Source organism: Didymella exigua (assembly GCF_010094145.1).
Source record: "Didymella exigua CBS 183.55 unplaced genomic scaffold M421scaffold_8, whole genome shotgun sequence".
Taxonomy (NCBI): Eukaryota; Fungi; Ascomycota; class Dothideomycetes; order Pleosporales; family Didymellaceae; genus Didymella; species Didymella exigua.
Window position 1 is genome coordinate 874756 of NW_022984782.1, and position 19770 is coordinate 894525.

A 19770-nucleotide genomic window follows, 5' to 3' on the forward strand; every position below is an offset into this window, starting at 1 on the left:
CCCGGCTTGTTTTGCGAAAGGCGAGGCAGACTCCATTCAGGCACAGTCACATGATGTTACAGCCTGTTTTACTTGCTTCCGAAATCCTATCCTTGTGAAGGTGTGTGTTGCTTCACACATATGACGTGCACGATGTCTGCATTTAGATCGATAGGGCTGGTCGCGCGATCTCTTTTCGGCAACTTTGATATACAAGGCTGCAGTGTCACTTCAGGCAACAGTCATCAATGCCATGGACGTGTCATTCTTCGCAAGAAGATAATATCGACGGGATGAGGACACGAGATCGCCCAGTGGCCAAGTGTTAGTAACGTCGAAATGCGACGATTGCGATTCGACCGGTGAATTAGGGGTCTGAGTTGGTCGGCGTAGCGTCTCACTCTTACTCTCAGTGGTTGCGAAATTATGTCAGCTATAGCATGCAAGATGAGCCATAAGCATGCGTAATGTTGGTGATTTATGTGAGCGAAGGGTGGAGGCAGCGAGAACATAGCACTTCTGACGAACGAGCAGAACTTGATCGATCAGATGACTGAACCTTGTTCGGTGATACTATCATACATCCAAAGGAAATTTACCAAACCCCTGCAGTGTACCATCGCACGACAGTGTGAACGCCCCACGCATAGTTTCTATGCTAGTAACGTAGTAATAAAACGCTAATCATCGATGACAATTACTTCTCGCTCCTGTAGCTTCTTCGGTAGCTGCTCCTAACGGCTACCTCTCCTGTCGTCATGAGGTGGTGGCCCCGGAACCATTACCTTGAATGGCATCTCTCTGCCCATGCTCATCGGTGCGTACGGGCTATAATGCTGCGTCGGTGCAGGCGCTAAAGGTGGTGGCCCATTGCGGCCGCTGCTCCTTGGACGCGGGCCGGCAGGGCTTTGCGGTCCGTAGGGACTCGGGTATGCAGGTAATTGTTGGGGAGCGGGAGCGAGTGCTCGAGGACCAAGATGTGAGTGCAGTAATGGTGGGCCTGAATATCCCGGGAAGCTTCCAGATGGGATTGCGGCAAGCGGTGAGTACTGTAATAGCATAGGGTGATGCAAGGGTGCCGAAGCGTATGTCAGGTGAGGAGATGGAGCTGTCAGCGGTGGCAACGGCCCATGCATGGTGTAGGCTTCTGGCTGATAGTGATGATCCTGCGGATGCACGGGCGAGGGTCGTTGCGCCTGTGGAGGGGTGGATACGGGTGTTGCAGTTGTGCTCGGCCCTGCAGCTGCCCGGCCACCTCGCCGACCACTGGAAGAGTTCGATCTTGAACTCGGTGGCTTTGGAGGCTTCCCCTCTTTTTCATCCTGCTCTTTCTTGCGAGCCTTCCGTTCGGCCCACCAGATGGTCATCGACTGACTGCGCTTCTCGCTCTTGACTCGCGGTTTTCGTCGTGATCCCAATGGCGGAGCAGAGTCTTCAGCTCGATTGTTGGTATATTGGCTCAATGGAGCGGTGAGCATATATGCGTCCGGCGTACTCGATTCGCTTGGGTGGACGAGGGTGCCGTCTTGTGCGGCAGCAGGTTGCGGTATAGCTTGGAAGACCGTCTCAGCAGAGTTCGGTGCTGGCAAGGGGTGTACATCTGAAAAAGGCTGTGGATCAATGGAGAACTGACCTTGACCTGCGCTCAATGACTGCAGTGCTAGTGGAGGAGCATTAGGACCATGTGCTGATGGCACTGGTGTACCAATACCACTAGCCTTCTTTCGTGGTCCCTTCTTGACACCGAAGTCACTGCGGCGCCCTGTGTTCTTGCTCCCCGGTGGCCGTCCACGTTTCGCGCTCGTGTCTGCGTACTCTTCAAGGTCCATCGTTGATGAGTCCTCGTCGCCAGACGTCGTAGCTACTGAACCTTCACGCACACTCTCATGCACAAGACGCTGATGAAGCGCAGAAGCTGCCGCAGTTCTAGCTCGCTTCGCAGGTCTACTGTCTGGCTCAGGAGTTTCAGAAGCCTGCGCGGCAAATCTGCTGACGCCTTTCTTGCGAGCGCCGCCCCATCCGTTGTGCTTCTTTGGTGTTGTAGCGCCTGTGACTACATCAGTACCATCAAACTTGCGAGGCGGCTTTCGCTGCCGCCTCGATGAGCGGCCTTCAATGTCCTCTTCGTCCTCCTCGCTTGCAGCTGCGGAGTCTAACATGTCACGCGCACGACGTGTTCGAAGCTCTCTACCGCTGCTCTTTTCAGCACCAGGACGTTGTGCCCATGGGTCCTGGCAGCCGAGTGGCTTCTTTGCATCAAAAGTGTAGCCGTAGAGATCTGCTTCCTTGGTATCCTCGAACAACTGCGAAGCCACTGGTGTACGCCCACTAGTGCAGGCCTTCTTCGGGGGATGCATATGGGGCGCGGTCTTACAAGCATTAGCTCCACTTTAGAATTTTCAATGTACAACTTACTCTGGCATCCAGCTCAAGATACTCGTCCTGCCAGCACTTGAGAATGTATTGAGCGTTCTCGGCCAAGGCATACAAATTGTCGGTACTCCGTTGAGCTGTGGGGAACTTGTTAAGAGCCGCGATGATCTGATTCACATCCGACATGGCTTGATACTTCCGCTGCAGAAGATAGTCGGCCATGTCTTCGCAGCCATCGAAAGGTTCTGGTTCAAAATCCTCAAGCCAAGGACCAGGCAGGTCTTCTACTGTCAGAATATCGTCCTCGGGGTCGAGTGGTTTCAGTGCTTGTGCGGGTGTTGAGGCGGATTCACGAGGCGTTTGAGAGGCGGAATTGGTGGTCAACGAAATCTTCGGAATCTTAGCCTTCGTCGCATTCTTCGACATCTTGGGTTCGGGTTCGGCGACCAGGGATGGAGTATACGTTCCCTCAAGTATAGCGTTGAGTAGACCATTTGGAGGTGAACCTTGAGGCGTCGTTGTAGAGGGGGGTGAACCAGCTGGAGTCATCGATTCGAGATGAGCATTCCCGATAGATCCAGCCTCAAGATCGCTGTCGACGTCGACGTCTAAGTGCAGGCCGTTAGCCGGTTCGGACGCGTCTGTCGTTTGGTCATCCTCTTCAGGTAGTGGTGATGCCAAGACTTCGCCGTTTGGCGTCGTCTGATTTGACAGACCATCATCTTCTTCGGTGAGTGAATACCTGGGTGCTGCGGATCGCGAAGGACGTGATCGAGTAGGTGAGATTGTTCGAACCAACCCTCCACGACCACGTCCACCTCGTCCCCTGCCACGGCCGCCTCGTCCTCGACCGCCGCGCCCGCCGCGCCCTCCGCGACCACGTCCTCTAGGCGTAGAGTGCGACACGATGGGTGCCGCGTCAGCAGACTCTTCGCTCCCTTCTGCACTTTCCTCTTCTTCCGACTCAGATTCCTCATCTGATGATAGCGATTCCTGTACAGGACTTTCAAGATTTTTGCGCTCCTTTGGTAGTTTGCCATGATACTTCTTAAGGCCGTCGAAGAATTCGCGCGACAAGCCAAACACCAGGAAATATGGTTTCTCGTATGAAGCATAAACCTCAGGAGCCGTATCGGTGAAAGACGGTTGGCTTGAAATGTTTGATACGGAGCGAGTGGTCTTTCTTGTGATATTAGGACTCAGCTTGTGTGGACTTTGCTTTGGTGCAACTACTTCTGTAGTCTCCGATTTTGTTGCAGTGGGTACGCCCCTACTAGAACGGGTCCTCGTAGGCGTATCATCTTGCACAGAATTGCGCCGTTGTGAGGAGCGAGCGAGTGAAGTCCGTGGTGGTGGCATTGGGCTCAATGTCTGGTGACGATCGAGCACGCAAGTGCTGCGCTCGTATGATGGTTGGAATCGAGGTCTGCATGTACACTCCCGAGGAGGCGTAGTGCAGATCCAAGCCTGTCAGGGAGGCGGAAAACCTGCAGGACTTGAAGATGAACCAAACTCCGTGCAACAGCAGTAGGGCTGCGAAAATCCTGGCAGTTGGTCGATACACAGATTAAAGTAGGAAAAATGGTCCAAGGCAAGCAGTAAGGGACGTGATGTGTGATGATCTTTGTCTGAGGCGGTCGTGGCTGCTTCTTCCAGTTCAGCGGCTGCCAAGGCCTTTCTCACCAATGGCAGCCACGCGCTAGTGTGGCAGGCATCTCGCCGGACGGGAGCTCCCAACAACAGCGCGAACGTGGAATGAGATCGTGTTGTCACAGCTATCAGTGACCACACATCGCTTTCGCCTTCACCATTGTTGAAATACTGTTTGCCTTCACCGCGTTGCTGTTTTCTGACTTTTCGTGACCCACAATGCCGCCAAAGACGGTCGAGGAGGAGCTTGCGGAGCTCGAATTGCTCGGTGCGGAGGCACCTGCGGCTCCTCTGCAGAAGAAGGGATCCAAAGCTGCTCGCCAGAAGCTGCCACAGGAGGACGATGCGCTGAAGGGTTTGGAAGAGCTCGAGGACCTTGGCAAGTTCCAACGGCCTGAAGGCCTGCGTCCAACAAGTCGTCCGAACACGCCCAAGCTGTCCTCATCCTCAGTGGCCTCGAGCAACAGAAGAGGTGCTGATATCGCGACACCTTCTTCTACAGGCTCAGCACGAACCAGTGAGGATCGTGCAGCACCACCAAGGAAGTCGGGAGAGAGCACACTGTCATTTCACCAGAGCATTGCGCCCCCTCAGGAAGAGCCAGCCACAGCAGCGCCGGCACCGAAGGCGGAGGCACCGGCAGCGTCGGGCGGCTCCTGGTGGGGCGGAGGATGGGGCGGCATCCTGAACACGGCGACCGAAGCTGCAAACGCGGCCAAGAAGCAAGCAGAAGCTGCTTACCAGGAGCTCCAGAAGAACCAGGAAGCACAGAAATGGGCCGAACAAGTGCGAGGCAGAGTCGGTGACCTTCGTGGCATGGGTGCGTCAGTGTTCCCAGTAGTCACGGTCGAGTAGGCTGACAGATTGCAGGAGGCGAGCTGAGCAAGCACGCACTGCCAACCTTCACCAACATTCTGCACACCCTTGCCCCACCTATCGCACAGCATGAACGACTCCAGATCCACATTACACATGACCTCATCGGTTACCCTTCGCTCGATCCCATCATTTACCAGACCTTCTCTACGGTCATGGCCCAAGTCGAAGGCGGTGATCTGCTGGTCATCCAGCGCGGCTCCGAGTCCACACTACGCCAGTCGCTGGACGGCTACAGGGGCGGCGGTGGGGGTTGGAATGACGGACCATGGTGGCGCCACGCTGAGAAGCGAGATCTGAGCACAGTCAAAGGGCTTGTGGAGGGCACAAAGCTTACAAGAGTGAGCGCCGAATCATATGCTGACGAATTCTTTGCTGCTAGAGGAGGCGTCGAGGCAGCTGCGAAGCAAGCTACCGAAGCTCTCAGCGAAAGCAACCCCGTGCGGAGCAGCGACATATTCATCGCGATCCAAGCTATTAGCTACTCAACACCCACAGAACTCTTTGGCACATCAACAGCAGCCGATACAAAGGAACGAGACGCTCAGGAGCAGAAGGAAGACGAAGAGTTGATTGTCTTCGCTGTTTATCTGCACGACCCGATTCATGGCATTACCTTTAAAACAATCAGCCAGGCTTTCCCTGAAAAGTGGGCAGAGTGGCTTGATGCGCCGGCCAACACAGAAGCTGCTGGCGAAGAGCAGCAACTGCCACATGAAATCCAGGAGATCATCGAGAGCGGTGGCGTTGATCCCCGTGAGTGGGTATCTGAGTGGATGGAAGAAACAATCAGTCTTAGCGTTGGTATCGTCGCGCAACGCTATGTTGCACGCCGTATGGGCGTTGGCGAAGGTGGCCTTGGTAAGGGCAAGGCACGAGAAGCGAACCTCGAGGATGGCGCTGGTGAGGCAGCACGAGCTGGCATCATTTGAGGGACATGATTTTCCATTGCATTCTCCAACATACGACATGATACACGAATCTCAGCGGACTCTTCAGTCGACGCGTTCCACAGGAGTCTTGGCTCCAGCAAATCGTCCCCCAACGTTGTTACACTGTGGAGCTAGCTGCGGCTCTCTCTCTAAGGCCATGTCGATACCCGGTTGTATCGGCCGTCCAAGGCCCTCGTCGCTTTTGTTCGCGGCCAGATCTGTGGCGGCGTGCAGAGGCTTTGACGATGGCCTATCACAGCGCTAGACGTACGCTCTCCCAGTGCAAACCAAACTTTTCGACTGAGCAATGTGCGATCAATGTTCACTTGTCACTTCGCTTTCGCGCCCTCCTTCTTGTCCTTCTTTCCACCCCTTAGTATCTCCAGATGGCCAGCTTTCTCGGCGAGGAACTTCTCGGTCGTGCCAACGAGGCCGGCGGCGCTCTTCTTCTTGATCTTGTTCTGCTGGATCAGACTCGCTTTCTTGGGCTTGATGACCTTTTGTCCGGGCCTGGGACCGGTCTTCGAAGGCCTGTGTCGATGGTCAGCATGGAAATCAAAGCTGTGTACAGCCTGAACGCACTTCCTGGACGCCGCAGCGGGCTTGGACTTCTTGACTGCGCCTTGCGCCATCTCGTGACAATCGGTGTCGGCTGCGTTTATGTGGAGGTGATACTGGGCAGCGTGCACGTCGCGTCTGCAGCCTTCTGGAAAATGTTCGGCACGCCCGTGGACCGAAAGTTTCGGGCTTGGCGGCACTTTAGCGCAACGCGGGGTGCTCCACTTTAGCCATTTCAACCTGGCCGTGCAAACCTCCGCTCCGCAGGTCCACTACCAAGGCCGCTTGTTGGAACCCTGTCTGTCGCCTCAGGAAAACGGGCATGAAAAATACACAAATCACTTCATGTTCACCTCGAAATACCTGGCGGAACATTTCCGGCAGACGCTATTGATTTCCACCATGTGCTCGAGCCTAATTGAAATGCTTCCTTGACGTTTCCTGCCATCCAAACCGAGGACGGAGGAGTCCTCTCTCGGCACCGTGTATTGCGGCTAGGCTACTTGCCCTACGTAATGAGCCTGGGGGAAAACAACGATGATCACGTCGCTTGCCATTTACCCTGGAGAATAGCCGGTCACTTGTCCGGTTGCGAGCGTGCTGTTCCTGAATCTTGGAGATTGAAGATGCGCATGGTTGGGGATCTTCACAGGGCTATGGAGCCGTTCGTATTCATGGATGTTAATGGGCCTGGCTAATATCTCCTACACCAAATCTTCGCATGCATAAAGAGGCAAGAGACCCCCAGTGATGGTTCAGTAGCCTAAGTTGTACCTGACCGCCGCCATGGAGCTCTCGCCACGCCGACTCTTGTGCCTGACGCTCTCGGCATGCTTCTTTGCACCCACAACTGCTGTCGAGGGCTTCCGAAAACCTACTGTTGACTTCACTGCCGGTAGTGGTAGCTCTCTGCTCGCCACCAGCTCTTCGCCCGCCAACATCCATGTTGATGCAGCAGACTGGCCTGGTGTCCTGCGCGCGGCGTACGACCTCGCCCTCGATTTTGGACGAGTGACCAAGGTCAACGGTACCTTGACCGCGACTGGAACAGCCATGGCCAGTGCTTCAGTGATTTTCAACGTTACTGGTATCAGCAAGGACTGGAGCACAGGCACGAGCGCAAACGGTACCAGTGGCACCCCGATCATCGTGGGCACAATTGGCAACTCGAGCTTGATCGATGGCCTGATTGCGAGTGGCAAGCTTGATGTCAGCGAGATCGAAGGACAGTGGGAAGCATACGTCAGCGCGCTTGTGCAGAACCCTCTCAATGGAACCGATCGTGCACTCGTCATTGCTGGTAAGACAATCTATAAACCTCTCTGAGATATAGGTATTGAAAACTGCAGGAAGCGATCGCCGAGGTGCGATCTACGGAATCTACGATGTCTCCGAACAGATCGGTGTCTCTCCATGGTACTGGTTCGCAGACGTGCCTGCTAAGAGCCACGCTGAAGTCTATGCTCGCAACACTGTAAAGGTGCAGAAGACTCCTTCCGTCAAATATCGCGGTTTCTTCATCAACGATGAGGCGCCTGCACTGACTGGATGGGCGAACACCAGGTACCCCAAGTACGGTGGCAACAGCCCCTTCGGAGCCGAGTTTTACGCCAACGTCTTTGAGCTGCTGCTCAGGTCAAGGGCTAACTATCTTTGGCCAGCTATGTGGAATGGTATGTTCAACGTCGATGACCCGCGCAACCAGCCGCTCGCAGATGAATACGCTATCGTTATGGGAACATCGCACACTGAACCTATGGTGCGAGCTACTGCCGAGTGGAGTAAGGTTGCCAAAGGTAGTGAATCTGGTTGGCAGTGGGCTACCAACAACGCGACTCTGTACAACTACTTCTATGAAGGCGCTCAACGTGCTGCACCTTACGAGAATGTTGTCACTGTTGGAATGAGAGGTATGCACATCTAGCGACGCCTGCTAATCCGAACACAGGTGCAATGTGTAATTACACTAACATCTCACAGGCTACCACGACACGGCGATGTCTGCTGACGTTCAGACGAGTGTGCTAGAAGCCGTTGTGGAGGCACAGCAAGACATTCTCAACAAGGTTCATGGCAATGCTTCGGAGGTACCTCAGATGTGGTGTCTATACAAGGAGGTTCAGGACTACTTCGAGGCCGGCATGAAGGTTCCCGACTACGTTACCCTTCTCTGGACGGAGGATAACTTCCAAAACATCCGAAGATTGCCTGTCGGTGACGAGAAGAAGAGATCTGGTGGAGCTGGTGTCTACTACCACTTCGACTATGTCGGTGACTCGCGCAGCTACAAGTGGATCGACACCATCCAGCTACAAAAGACTTATGAGCAGATGCGCCTGGCCAAGGACCGGGATGCAGATAGAATTTGGATTGTTAACGTTGGCGACATCAAGCCTAGCGAGATTGCCATCAGCCACTGGTTCGATATTGCCTACGACATCGACGCGTACGATGAGACATCCGTACCACAGTGGACGGTAGACTTCGCCGCACGCAACTTCGGTGACGAGCATGCTCAGACAATTTCCGACATTCTGGACGAGTACGGCTTGCTTGCAAACATGCGCAAGTTTGAGTGGGTCGAGCCCTCCTCGTACAGTATTCTCAACTATGAAGAGGCTGATCGCATTCTCGCGCAATGGGAAAATATCGCCAAGAAAGCACAAGATATCTATGATGCCCTTCCCACAGAGCTGCAGCCCGCTTTCTACGAGATAGTCCTCCACCGCGTCTTGGCTGGCGGTAACTTTGTGGACGTGCAAGTCTCCGGGGCCAGGAATATCGCCTACAGCGGCATGGGCAGGACCAGTGCCAACAGGTGGATGCAGCGCGTTATTGATGGCATGAAGAAAGACCACAACCTTACACAGCGCTACCACAAGCTTCTCAACGGCAAGTGGCACCACATGCTGGACCAGACCCATCTGGGATACCAGGGATACTGGCAGCAGCCTATGCGCCAGTCCACGCCGTTCCTTCGTTGGGTACAGACTTGGGAAAGGAGCCTTGCTGGAGATCTCGGCGTCGCCGTTGAAGGTAGCAATGCTACTATTCCAGGTGATGACATCTGGCACGTGAACGGTGGTGGCTCCTTGAACCTGCCCAATATCACACCCTTCACCCCGAAGCGCTGGCTAGAGATTGCCTCCGTAGGCACCCAGCCCTTTGACTGGAACATCACAGCTGAGCCTTTCATCAAGCTTTCTCAGACATCCGGAACCATGCAACCAGATGGCGAGGACGTCCGCGTCTACGTCGAGGTCGACTTCTCCCAAGTCCCTGCAGGCTTCGGCCAGAAGAGCACCCTAAACATTTCCTCCAGCACCGATTACGGCACACAGTACGGCATGCCACAGGTCATTGTGCAGGTCAATAAGACCTCGATACCTTCCAACTTTAGCGCCGGCTTCGTCGAGTCCGCCGGTCAGCTCGCCTTCGAAGCAGAGCACTATACGCGCCTTACGCCCAAGGGCAACCTGTCTTTAGCTACACTGCCCAAGTACGGCCGCACCCTTTCTGCCATCAAGCTTAATAATTCTCTCGCCGAAGGTCTGACGTCGGCAACTGCGCCCGCAATCGAATACGACTTCCTGACCTTCACCCCCACCACGTCCGCAAGAGGACTAAATGTAACCCTCATTCTATCTCCCAGTCTAAACATCGACCCCAAGAAGCCGCTCGCCTACATCACGCAGATCGACGATATGCCGGAGCAGCGCCGCCAGTACGTGATCGACCAGCCGCAGCCCAACTTCCCTGTCGGATGGGGCACGGCTGTTGCGCAGAATGCGTGGTACAACACTACGAACTTTGGCGCTGTTGCTCCAGGGACACATACCCTCAAGGTTTGGCTTGTCGAGGCGAATGTCATTCTGCAGAAGGTTGTGCTGGATCTGGGGGGCGTAGTGTATAGTCACAATGGGCCGCCGGAGAGTTACAGGCTTGGGAGTGGGAGCTCTATTACGGGGCACTAGGGGAGATGAAGGTGGATTAATGATATTTATGATCATGACTTAATTCTGTTTAACACAAATAGCTCTAAGTGTGCGTGCCTTCCTGTCTGGCTTTTGAGGATTAGTCCCAGCACGATGCTACAACTACATGCTCTGAATATACCTCCGATAAGTCAAATACATCTTGGGAGTATGTCAGCGAAAGACGGTCTATCAGATCGAGTGTGATACAGCGATAGTCATCAGAGCATGCGTAGCAGATGTGCAGAACATCTCGCGCCTAGTCCAAGAAACCGTGTCGTGGGGCGACCAAATCGACATCCTGGTCCCGAACACGCACTCACACTGATGAAGATGCCGAAGCAAACCGAAAAAGCCGGTTTTCAAAGGACTATGGACTTGAACGTCAGATGCCCATATTTCTTGGCCCATATATGCACTGTCCGATTAGTGGGTTGGATTTAGATGAGATTGCTGATACCTCGCCGAAAGCAACACCGCTCCCGGCTCCCACATTATCCTCCTCTCAACATCTCTTTGCAACAGCTCGACTATTACGCCCAAATACCTCCTGTACGTGACTTCGAAGGGCGTGATTGAGCAGATGGATGTATCCTGGCTAAAGACCTCGTGCTAAGGGTATCAATGTGAAATGCATTTCGCCGGGTCCGACGGCGACAGAATTCTCCTTCTATGGTAATAGCAAGGAGCTGGTCGACTGAATTTCGAGTCAGACTCCGTTCAATCGCATTATGAATCCGGAGGTTGTCGCAAAGGAGTTCGTAATAGTTGGGTCAATGGGCAGATTTTGAGGGTCAATGGGGGAATTACTGTCGGTACTTAGTTATTTGCTTGATCAAAACTATGCGTTCGGTCCTTAGACTGATTTAGTCGAGAAGCTTCGAGTCTCGCGCAAGCCACACAATGGATAGAGAGGAAAAAAACCGACTAAGACGCAAGCTGACGTGACATACACAGTTCTTCTTCCCTCAAGAGCAAAGAAAACGACGATTTGCTAGCTGTCGGAGCTGCTCTTACATTACAAGTTCTTTCTTCTACGGTTCCCGTGTCTTTTCTTACTGTGGTGGTGAAGGCTGCCAGCGACGACGGTTTCCGCTCCGCCCAGAGATCTCCGCTCGGCTACGGCGCATCTCGGAGCAAAACATGCCGGTACGGTACCGGTACCGGTATCCCAGCGCAATTCCTCACTCTCCAACCTCAGCACTGCCGTCGCCACTTTCTTCTGCTCGATCACCCCAGGCTGCAGGAAAGCTCTAGCTAAAGATGATCCTTACTCCAAGGATGGCGTCTTATCTCTCCCAAGCTTTTCTCGCAGATAACGGTGCTCGTGCCAGCGACTGACATGCCTCTTCGAGCCTACAAAACCGCCCTGGCATTGCTTGGCGAGGCTTGGAAGCCCGGTAGTCCTCCTTAGTCAGGTCGAGATGCAAGTCCGTTGAGCACGCGATAGTGCAGCGGACAGATGAATACGAACATCCCCACAGACGCGGTGCGTCCCGCCGCCAATCGTCCTTCGTGTTTCCTTCGCAACTGAGCTGTTACCTAGCCGTTACCAGCTAGCATTTGCCGCTGCCAAGTTGCCATGGTGTTTTGAAACCCAGCCTTCTAAGACGAATGGTACTGGAGGAAATTGACACCTGCCTGAGCAAGAGAAGCTTCACTGCTTTGGTTCGCCACGAATCTGACCGTCAATGCGACTAAGCAACCAACCGAGCAGGTGAATGGCGAAAGATCCATCCGCCGTTAAAGTGGAAGGATCGTTCCGGTGATGCTGCGCTCGGGTTTACGCTTTCTTGGGAAGGTCGACGTCTTGGAAGACCATGTGGACTTGACAAGCTTCGGACTGTCGCGAGGAGCGGCCTGTTCCTGGTGGTGATATGCTTGCTTCTCCAGAAGCCTCGCAGGCTGGAAGGAGTACAAGAATGCCTGAATTTCCTCCTTGAAATGGCATCGATTCGCAGCTGATCTCTTCGATTCCCTCACTTCAGACTCGTCCAGTCGTCATCATGCAGCTCAGGACCCTCCTCTTCTCCCTGCTCGCCTCTTCGGCGACCGCCCAGCGTAGCTGCGGTACCCCCAACGCTACCGAGGAGCAGATCCAGATCGCTCAGAACCTCCAGATTCTCGAGTCTGAGGCCAAATTCGGCGAGTCGAGTCTCGCTGCTGCCGCCACCATCAGCATCAATGTCTACTGGCACGTCACTGCAACTGGCAACTCTGTTGCCGGCGGGTATCTTACCCAGGCGACTCTCGACAAGCAGCTCGCTGTCCTAAACACCGCGTTCGCCCCTCACGGCATCTCGTTCACCCAGGCCGGCGTCGACTGGACCATCAATACCAACTACGCCAACGACAATGCCGAGCTTGCCATGAAGAAGGCGCTGCGCAAGGGCACCTACGCCGACCTGAACGTGTACTTCACCCCCGGCACACAGTACCTCGGATACGCGTACTTCCCCCAGGCTGTGACAAGCGGCTCGAACGCCTACTACCTCGACGGCGTGGTGATTCGCTCCTCAACTGTGCCCGGTGGTAGCGAGACAAACTACAACCTTGGCCACACGGCCACCCACGAGATCGGCCACTGGCTCGGTTTGTACCACACTTTCCAGGGCGGCTGCACGGGCTCTGGCGATTACGTCTCTGACACCCCTGCTGAGGCCTCAGCCGCCTACGGATGCCAGCTCACACGCGACACCTGCCCCACCATAGCTGGACTTGACCCTGTTACCAATTACATGGACTACTCCGACGAGTAAGTGATCCCTCTTTTGACGCACTCTTGACGACCTGACACTAATGCTATTCTTAGCGATTGCTTCACTGGCTTCACCACTGGCCAGGAGACCCGCATCTACAGCTACTGGAACTCTTACCGTTCTGGCAAATAAGCGCTCTGCTGTAGCTGCTGTTTGTCGTGCGGGATGTATGGACCTTTGGTTTTCTGTAGTGTGGCAAATGCATAGCGTAGCGAGGTGTTGATGCTGATAATTGTGAATCGAATGAACTTTTCTCTTGGACGAGGATGGCCAATTACATTATTTTTTACGCGTGACTATGAGTGTAGTTGTGAAATTTCGAATGTGTGTACGTGTTCTGCACGTATTTCGCGGGGGCGGGACTATTTATCTGCATGCCCTTCCGCGAGCACCCTGGTGGCTATTACCTGGCCGGGTCGCCGGCTGGAGATCATTTACGTTACTGATCCTCGCTGATGTAATCTTGCAGCAAAGTGTTTGAGTGCTTGTCTGCTCGCCTCATCTCTCGGCATGCTTATGCGGCTGGATACAAATATCAGGATGTGCCCTATTCTCTCATTCATCTCATCTCTGGTTTCCATCGGCATCTCTGTGAATATTCTGTTCTTACGGTTGGTATTTCTCGTTCAAAGTGAGAATCTTGGTTTCTTTGTACAGAGCTCTGCCTGAGGCCCTGTGCAACGCAATGATGAAAGAGCGCCGATGTTGATTCAAATATTGAAATGGCAACACACTCGAATTCCTCACCTGTTCTACAAAGAGTTGAAGGATCAGAGGTAGAGCAAAGGTACGGCTCTTTCTGACTAGGAGACCTTGCTGCCTCCGGCTGATGGCAGGTCATGTGTTGCTGAGCTAACTCGCCACTATCTGCGCTAAAACTGGCAATACTCCGCAACAAACAGAAGACATATTGGTAACAGCAGAAAAGTGTTCTTTGAATTAAAATCTCAATTGAAGAATATTTACATTGAATCAGGAAAAGTAGCGTAGTCATGTAGCTTCATCGTTATCGTTATTCACCCACCCAATTAACAAGCATCGTTTGGTATCTTGAACGAGTCCAGACGGCCAGTGACCTGGTACCTCGCACCCTCACCAAGGCCACGCTTAGCGAAGGCAGTCCAGAGCTCACAAGCGTTTGCACCACCGGTAAGCGCCCAGTCCGCATCGATGATAGCATCACGGGCCTGGACGAAGTTGGGATTGCAAGGCTGCAGCGCCATACCGTCAAGAACAAGCTTCATAGCTAGGTACTTACCATCGGTAGGAACGCCGTCGTTATCGAAGGAAGGCTCGTCCGCGTCGTTCTTACCGTGTTTGTCGATCAGGTTCCACAGGACTTCGTACAGCATAGAAGCCCAGATATTACCGATGGGGTGCACACGGCTGTACAACTCGACGCTCTTGTAGGTCTGGGGATTCGTGGTCATTGAGGTCGAGTACAGGAAGTTCCGGATACCCGCTGTGTTGCCATTGACCCAGGCGCCCATGCTGTAGTCCGTCCTGCGGGTGTCACTGGGCTTAAGACGGATGGCGGTAGCGTAGAAATCGGACCAGCCCTCGCCCATACCACCAGATTCGAGCAAGTTCAGGCAGCCAGAGTTCTTGGGTCCACCGGTGAGACGGTTGGACAGGCCGTGGGTGTACTCGTGAATGACAACACCGGCCTCGAAGGAGCAGTCCCGTACAGGCTGCGTGTTCGTCCAAATGTACATTCGCATGCGCCCAGGTTGACCATCAGGAGGAGTAGCGAAGTTGGCGTTGTTGGTGCCAGAACCGTCCTGAGCGTTCAGGAAGACAAGGTCATTTCCGACACCACCAGCACCGTTATTGTTAACCTGGAAGTTGCCCGCGCGCTCATCGAATCCGAGCAGATGAAGGAGATCATGGAACTTATTGGAGGTGTAGAACAGCTGGGTGATTGAGGCGTTGGCGTAGGTCTTGTAGTCGGTGGCGTTCAAGTCCAGAGGGTAGTGGAACTTGAGGTCACGTGCAACAGGACGGGAATTATTCAGGAGAGCATCGTAGGTAAGGTCGTTCTCCCAGTTGGTGTGAGCAATAGCGTTGTTACCACGAGTTGTCTTGTACCAGTCAGTACCGTCCGAGTGCCAGCCAAACTTGGAAGCGAAGGAATTAAAGGGGTCCTCCTCGTAGGTACGGGATCCTTCAGTAGGGTCATTAATACCCCACTTGTAGACCTGGTAGCTGTCATCCGCACCGTAGTCAACGACAGCCTCTACGCTCTTTCCAGTGGTGGCATCAACGTAGGTCAGGAGCCAGTTGGTGGCAATATCAGTCTCAACTCTCCAGGTGAGCTTGAGCTTGCCATCAGCACCGATGAGGTACACAAGCTTGGCCTCAGGCTCATTCAGGCTGCCGCTGGTGTTCTTAATAGCATAAGTCTCCTTCCCTTCCTTAGGCTCAGCCTTAGCGGAGCCGGCCTCAACGGGAAGTCCGAGGGTGTCGACAGCGGTCTTTAGGGAGTCTGCGGGATCGATGGTGGCGCGCTTCTTGCTGGGTGCAGGAATCTCGCCCTTGTAGAAAGAGTTTCCGAAAGAGAAGACCTTTCCGTCCTTGCCAATCTAGGACTTGTTAGTATATGCGTGAATGGCTGCGGCCATTGCGAAACGTACATTGACGTTGAAATCAGCGTTGTCGATGTCAAGACCATTTACAGTCTGCTTGAAGTAGAAGTGAGAAACACCATTTTTGCCGGTGTAGTGATCGTTCACCAGGCGGAACTGAGCATCTGGAGCTTGAGCGCCAACGAGCTCGGTGGCAGTCTCTTCAGGGGTAGCACGAGTCCTCAAGGTAGGAATGGTAGGGTCAGCATCGACTTCGGTAGCGTTCTTGTACTCGGTCTTGACGACCATACGGAACTTGTCGAGGTCAATGGCACGCTTCGAGAGCGAGGCAGAGGTGTGAGGATGGGCATGGGCGCCGATGGCGGCCACGGAGGCCAAGGTGGCGATGAGAGCGGAACGCATCTTGAACAAAGGACTTGAAACGAGGGAAGAGTGAACGACTGGGGTTGGTCATTACTGGGTGATCGTGGTGATACTACTTATACAACTTCAACCTGCATCCGCGAGGGCTTGTGCCGACCATAATTCCGGAGATTGGCCCCTATACTCCTCCACTGTTGCTCCACTGCATGAGAAGATATACCTAGCAACACGACGGCGTGGTCTCGCAAGCTACCTACTTCGCGCTGCAGCTTACGGTCTCACGGACTGCCATTACTGGACTCCACGGCATCATAGTCCTTCACGAGGCAGTCGCGGTCTTGGCAACTGATCCAATTAGGCAGCTGCATGTACTGGAGATTCTAAACCCCTGTCACTCCCCATACAGATTTTCTCTGGGCACTATGTGATCTACATTTGCCAAGTAGATACGCCGTTGACCTTCCGTATGAGGCTGAGCGCAGAGCTAAAATCCTATTCGCGAGGGTGTCGAGCAGCACGGGAGATTAGGCGGCATCGGCAGCCAGGAACTCCTGATGGCATGGGCGTCCCTGAGATGTCACCGCTGGCGCCCCGGTGTGAATTTGTGTCTTGTACAAAACCTTAGGACCGAGTACCCGTGGTTGTATGATTACACTGGCGCATGGACAAGCACCACAAAACCACAGAGAGTTCAAATCACGTTACTCAGGAACGCGGTGATAAGCACCGAAGGTACTACCACTGCAGGTACCCGAATAACACGAGCTGCAAGCTGCAGGGCGCAGCATGAGCATATCTTGTGCGCGCAAATACATCTCGCCATCAGACGCACCATAGTCGACGGTCAGTCTGGGCGTTCCGTTCACCTGCCCCAATCCGCGATCCGCTCCGAAGAAACGTAATCGCGAGCTACGCGGGCGCAGGACAACGGCGCTTAGGTGAACAAATTGAGATGCGACATGCAAGACTCCGGGGATTGGTGGAGGTGGACGCCTTGACGTGGTATGGAGAGAAGAGATGCGCCATTAGAGGCGGCCGTGAGAGCGGAGGCTTCCGCCAAGCAACCTAACCAACTAGCGTGCGACCCCCTGATCCTTCCCAGAGACTTCTTTCCATCAAGCTTCGTCGATACGCATGCTGCAAAATTAATGTACATCTTGGTAAAGCTGACCCGGCTTGCGAGAATCCTACGTTCCATGACATCCGATCTATCTTTGCCTCTATATTGCACCTAAGAACGACATCCCAGCTCTGCTCCGCCACGCTCGATCTTGTCATTCGCCCTGCACCCAAGACACGACGATCAATCTTGTATGTATCGCACGAGACCCCATGCAGACCTGCACCTGAGCCATGCACCCTGTGATACCAGATCCGCCACATTCAGCCCCCGGCTGGACAGCATCTGGGTCTCGATGCCAGCAAGCTGGAGAAAGTCGAACCCGACTAGGTACCCAATACTACCAGCTGCAAACGAGATCTCCACATATTTTTGGCTGAGACGACCGACGACGTGCGCGCCGTCCCGCATGATGAAGCCTCCTGGGTCTGAGCAAGAGCTTTTGGCGATGGCCCGGCGCAATCAAAGCTCGTGACCTCGAGGCGCGCAACCACCCTCCCAAAAGACTCAGAGACCTTTGACTAATGCCAACATCGTCCGTCCTGAATTGTGGCAAGCGGTGGCGTCAGCTAGTTCTCGGCTGCATCGCTCTAATATCGCCAAATCCAGTTGGATGTGGGACTTTGGGTGAGCGTGTAGCCGACGTGCACCTTCCCTTCTCGTGTTGCTTCGAGCAAGAGGCTTCAGTCACCGGCTACGACTGGGACACAGTGAATTGCCGGAAGGTAATGAATGTGCACCGCCTCTTCATTCCGTCGACATAAACTTCACGCCCCTTCTACTGTCAGAAGGACTCATCGACTTCGCAGACCGGCCTGGATCGCGTCCCGGCTGGAGAAGAATAGCCATCGATTCTGCTGTTATCTAACGTGACGGCGGTCCTCACCTTCGTTCGTATGACCTTGGGCTGGAATGCAGATGTCTTATGTGTGCTGTCCAACAGCACGCCAGATGATCTTGGAGTTTGTGACCACCTGCTTGACACCTTACGTGGGCCGAAGGGCTCAGGTATTTCAGGAAATGTGGACAACTTGAGGGATCCTTCAGGAGTGTCCGCAGTAGGCCACCACCCAGATGTCGAACACAGGTTCCGGCAAGACTGGAAGAGAAAGTCGACTGCACCAGGCAGCGGAAAGGCTGCATCGTCAGAGGTCTCAAGGACCCCCATCGCTGTCATTTTTGATCTCCTGAATTGCTGGGATGCAGCCATTGGCGGCACTGTTGTCAACAATGCGGACTCCGCGAGTCCAGGTTGGCATGAGATGGCGTTGCTATTTGCCAGACTGAAGCAATCTTGGTAACTACCAGTCGACTTGTTGCAGTCAAACTTGATGACCATGTCGCCATCTTTGGCCTCGAACCTTACGCGTGTAGGTAACCAATCAGGGATCTTTTCTCCAGCCATAGAGTCCAAGGCTTCACACAGCGAACACTCGTCCACTGTGCTGACATTCCACTGCTTATGTATCCGGTTACACTCGTCTATTAGCCACGTCTTCATGCGGACAGCTCGAGCCAGCTCGAGGTTCGTGTCGGTAGCAGACGTCGTATCAGTCTCCCGGATGATGCGATGCCAGGGTCCAATTGAGATCTGCAGCGGTGTATGAAGGCGTAGCGGGACAAGTGGAAGTTTTTGAGACACTGAATCGGCCCATGCGAGAGACTCTGCAAGACATATACCAGCTTCAGTGTCGAACTGCCGCACAATCTGTGGTGTGGGCAGTAAGGAAAGGGACGCTTCAATGGGAAAGTGCCGACGTAATGTGTCGGTAAGCCCACAAAGCACATTCTGTAGCATCCAGTATCGAGTACAAAGAACCATATTCTGTACAGAGTCGAAATGCATCGTCTCAGTGAGTACATCCGCCATGTCCGAGCATGGTGGCGCATCAACAGTGGTGATGGCGATCTGTAGAAGTTTGGCAACATGCGCAGGTATATCAATCTTCCAGAAGTACTCTATCGACACTGACGCCAGAGTCTGGAAGGTCCCGCTGCCGGGCTCAGCCTTTTTTTGGGTACTCAGTCTGAGCTCTAGTGACATTGAGCTGCGATCACTGCCGATATCTTCGGAGAAATTGCACGGGTACACGATGGGTGGTAGTCTCTATTTGCCATACTTGGACAAATGGTTCGGATCCTGCACTACGAAGGCAGACGCCTTTCCGTAGGTGTAAGTACATGGACGACCCCTTTTACGGCATGCATCACACTTCGGTGTCTCCTCGTCGCACTATAATTGTCAGAGATCTGTAGCACCGGATGCAAGGTGTTCACACGTGCAGGCGACTGAAGACGAAGACGCGCACAGGAACAGGACGGCACGTAGACAGCTTACCTTGACCTTGCGCCGTCTGCAGGTGTCACACTTGCCTGTCTGTGTCATTGCACTGTCGCTATACTGTCCATTACACTGAATTGTACGATTGCGGATATGCCAGAGTGATGTTGCGATCTGTCGTGCATTACTTGAAGCCGACTCTGGCGCCTGTCGTAGAGCCGTAGAGCCGAAGAAGGTGCGGCTTGCGATTATCGATAGCACTAGGCCGGTATCAAGCGGCCTAGATGTGTCGTGGAGACACCTAAATGCAGTCTCTCGAA

At 53.9% G+C, this 19770-nt stretch overlaps 8 protein-coding genes across 8 annotated transcripts; 3 read left to right on the plus strand and 5 right to left on the minus strand.

Annotated features, from left to right (window-relative positions):
- Positions 1–102: 102 nt before the first annotated feature.
- On the minus strand, positions 103–602 carry M421DRAFT_376617 (uncharacterized protein). Its single transcript, XM_033589811.1, has one exon. It carries the CDS (start codon positions 489–491, stop codon positions 225–227), a length of 267 nt encoding a protein of 88 aa, XP_033450799.1. The 5' UTR covers positions 492–602; the 3' UTR covers positions 103–224.
- M421DRAFT_418852 (uncharacterized protein) lies at positions 452–3948 on the minus strand. The gene is made up of 2 exons (XM_033591920.1): positions 2395–3948; positions 452–2348 (listed from the first exon to the last, which is right to left on the minus strand). The coding sequence occupies exons 1-2, from the start codon at positions 3709–3711 to the stop codon at positions 714–716; spliced, it is 2952 nt and encodes a 983-aa protein (XP_033450800.1). The 5' UTR covers positions 3712–3948; the 3' UTR covers positions 452–713.
- A 273-nt stretch (positions 3949–4221) lies between these two features.
- M421DRAFT_58697 (uncharacterized protein) lies at positions 4222–5810 on the plus strand (the record flags this gene model as incomplete). The annotated part of the gene is made up of 2 exons (XM_033595625.1): positions 4222–4822; positions 4873–5810. The coding sequence occupies 2 exons, from the start codon at positions 4222–4224 to the stop codon at positions 5808–5810; spliced, it is 1539 nt and encodes a 512-aa protein (XP_033450801.1).
- A 329-nt stretch (positions 5811–6139) lies between these two features.
- On the minus strand, positions 6140–6442 carry M421DRAFT_3598 (uncharacterized protein; the record flags this gene model as incomplete). Its single annotated transcript, XM_033589657.1, has 2 exons — positions 6140–6341; positions 6393–6442. The coding sequence occupies 2 exons, from the start codon at positions 6440–6442 to the stop codon at positions 6140–6142; spliced, it is 252 nt and encodes an 83-aa protein (XP_033450802.1).
- Positions 6443–7154: 712 nt separating this feature from the next.
- M421DRAFT_58359 (glycoside hydrolase family 115 protein) lies at positions 7155–10342 on the plus strand (the record flags this gene model as incomplete). The annotated part of the gene is made up of 3 exons (XM_033595592.1): positions 7155–7668; positions 7718–8278; positions 8349–10342. 3 exons carry the CDS (start codon positions 7155–7157, stop codon positions 10340–10342), a joined length of 3069 nt encoding a protein of 1022 aa, XP_033450803.1.
- Positions 10343–12116: 1774 nt separating this feature from the next.
- Positions 12117–13133, plus strand: M421DRAFT_418857 (zincin). The gene has a single exon (XM_033591921.1). It carries the CDS (start codon positions 12349–12351, stop codon positions 13099–13101), a length of 753 nt encoding a protein of 250 aa, XP_033450804.1. The 5' UTR covers positions 12117–12348; the 3' UTR covers positions 13102–13133.
- Positions 13134–14016: 883 nt separating this feature from the next.
- M421DRAFT_418858 (extracellular elastinolytic metallo proteinase precursor) lies at positions 14017–16359 on the minus strand. Its single transcript, XM_033591922.1, has 2 exons — positions 15735–16359; positions 14017–15683 (listed from the first exon to the last, which is right to left on the minus strand). Exons 1-2 carry the CDS (start codon positions 16086–16088, stop codon positions 14130–14132), a joined length of 1908 nt encoding a protein of 635 aa, XP_033450805.1. The 5' UTR covers positions 16089–16359; the 3' UTR covers positions 14017–14129.
- A 1204-nt stretch (positions 16360–17563) lies between these two features.
- Positions 17564–19213, minus strand: M421DRAFT_412823 (uncharacterized protein; the record flags this gene model as incomplete). Its single annotated transcript, XM_033590435.1, has 2 exons — positions 17564–18143; positions 18237–19213. The coding sequence occupies 2 exons, from the start codon at positions 19211–19213 to the stop codon at positions 17954–17956; spliced, it is 1167 nt and encodes a 388-aa protein (XP_033450806.1). The 3' UTR covers positions 17564–17953.
- Positions 19214–19770: the final 557 nt, after the last annotated feature.

Excerpts from the sequence above, each read along its gene's own strand:
- M421DRAFT_376617 (XM_033589811.1), bottom strand. The coding sequence starts at position 491 with ATGTTCTCGCTGCCTCCACCCTTCGCTCACATAAATCACCAACATTAC.
- M421DRAFT_418852 (XM_033591920.1), bottom strand. The coding sequence starts at position 3,711 with ATGCCACCACCACGGACTTCACTCGCTCGCTCCTCACAACGGCGCAAT. Across the intron at positions 2,349-2,394 it reads ATCTTGAGCTGGATGCCAGA|ACCGCGCCCCATATGCATCC; the intron begins GTAAGTTGTACA and ends AATGCTTGTAAG.
- M421DRAFT_418857 (XM_033591921.1), top strand. The coding sequence starts at position 12,349 with ATGCAGCTCAGGACCCTCCTCTTCTCCCTGCTCGCCTCTTCGGCGACC.
- M421DRAFT_418858 (XM_033591922.1), bottom strand. The coding sequence starts at position 16,088 with ATGCGTTCCGCTCTCATCGCCACCTTGGCCTCCGTGGCCGCCATCGGC. Across the intron at positions 15,684-15,734 it reads ACGCTGATTTCAACGTCAAT|ATTGGCAAGGACGGAAAGGT; the intron begins GTACGTTTCGCA and ends AACAAGTCCTAG.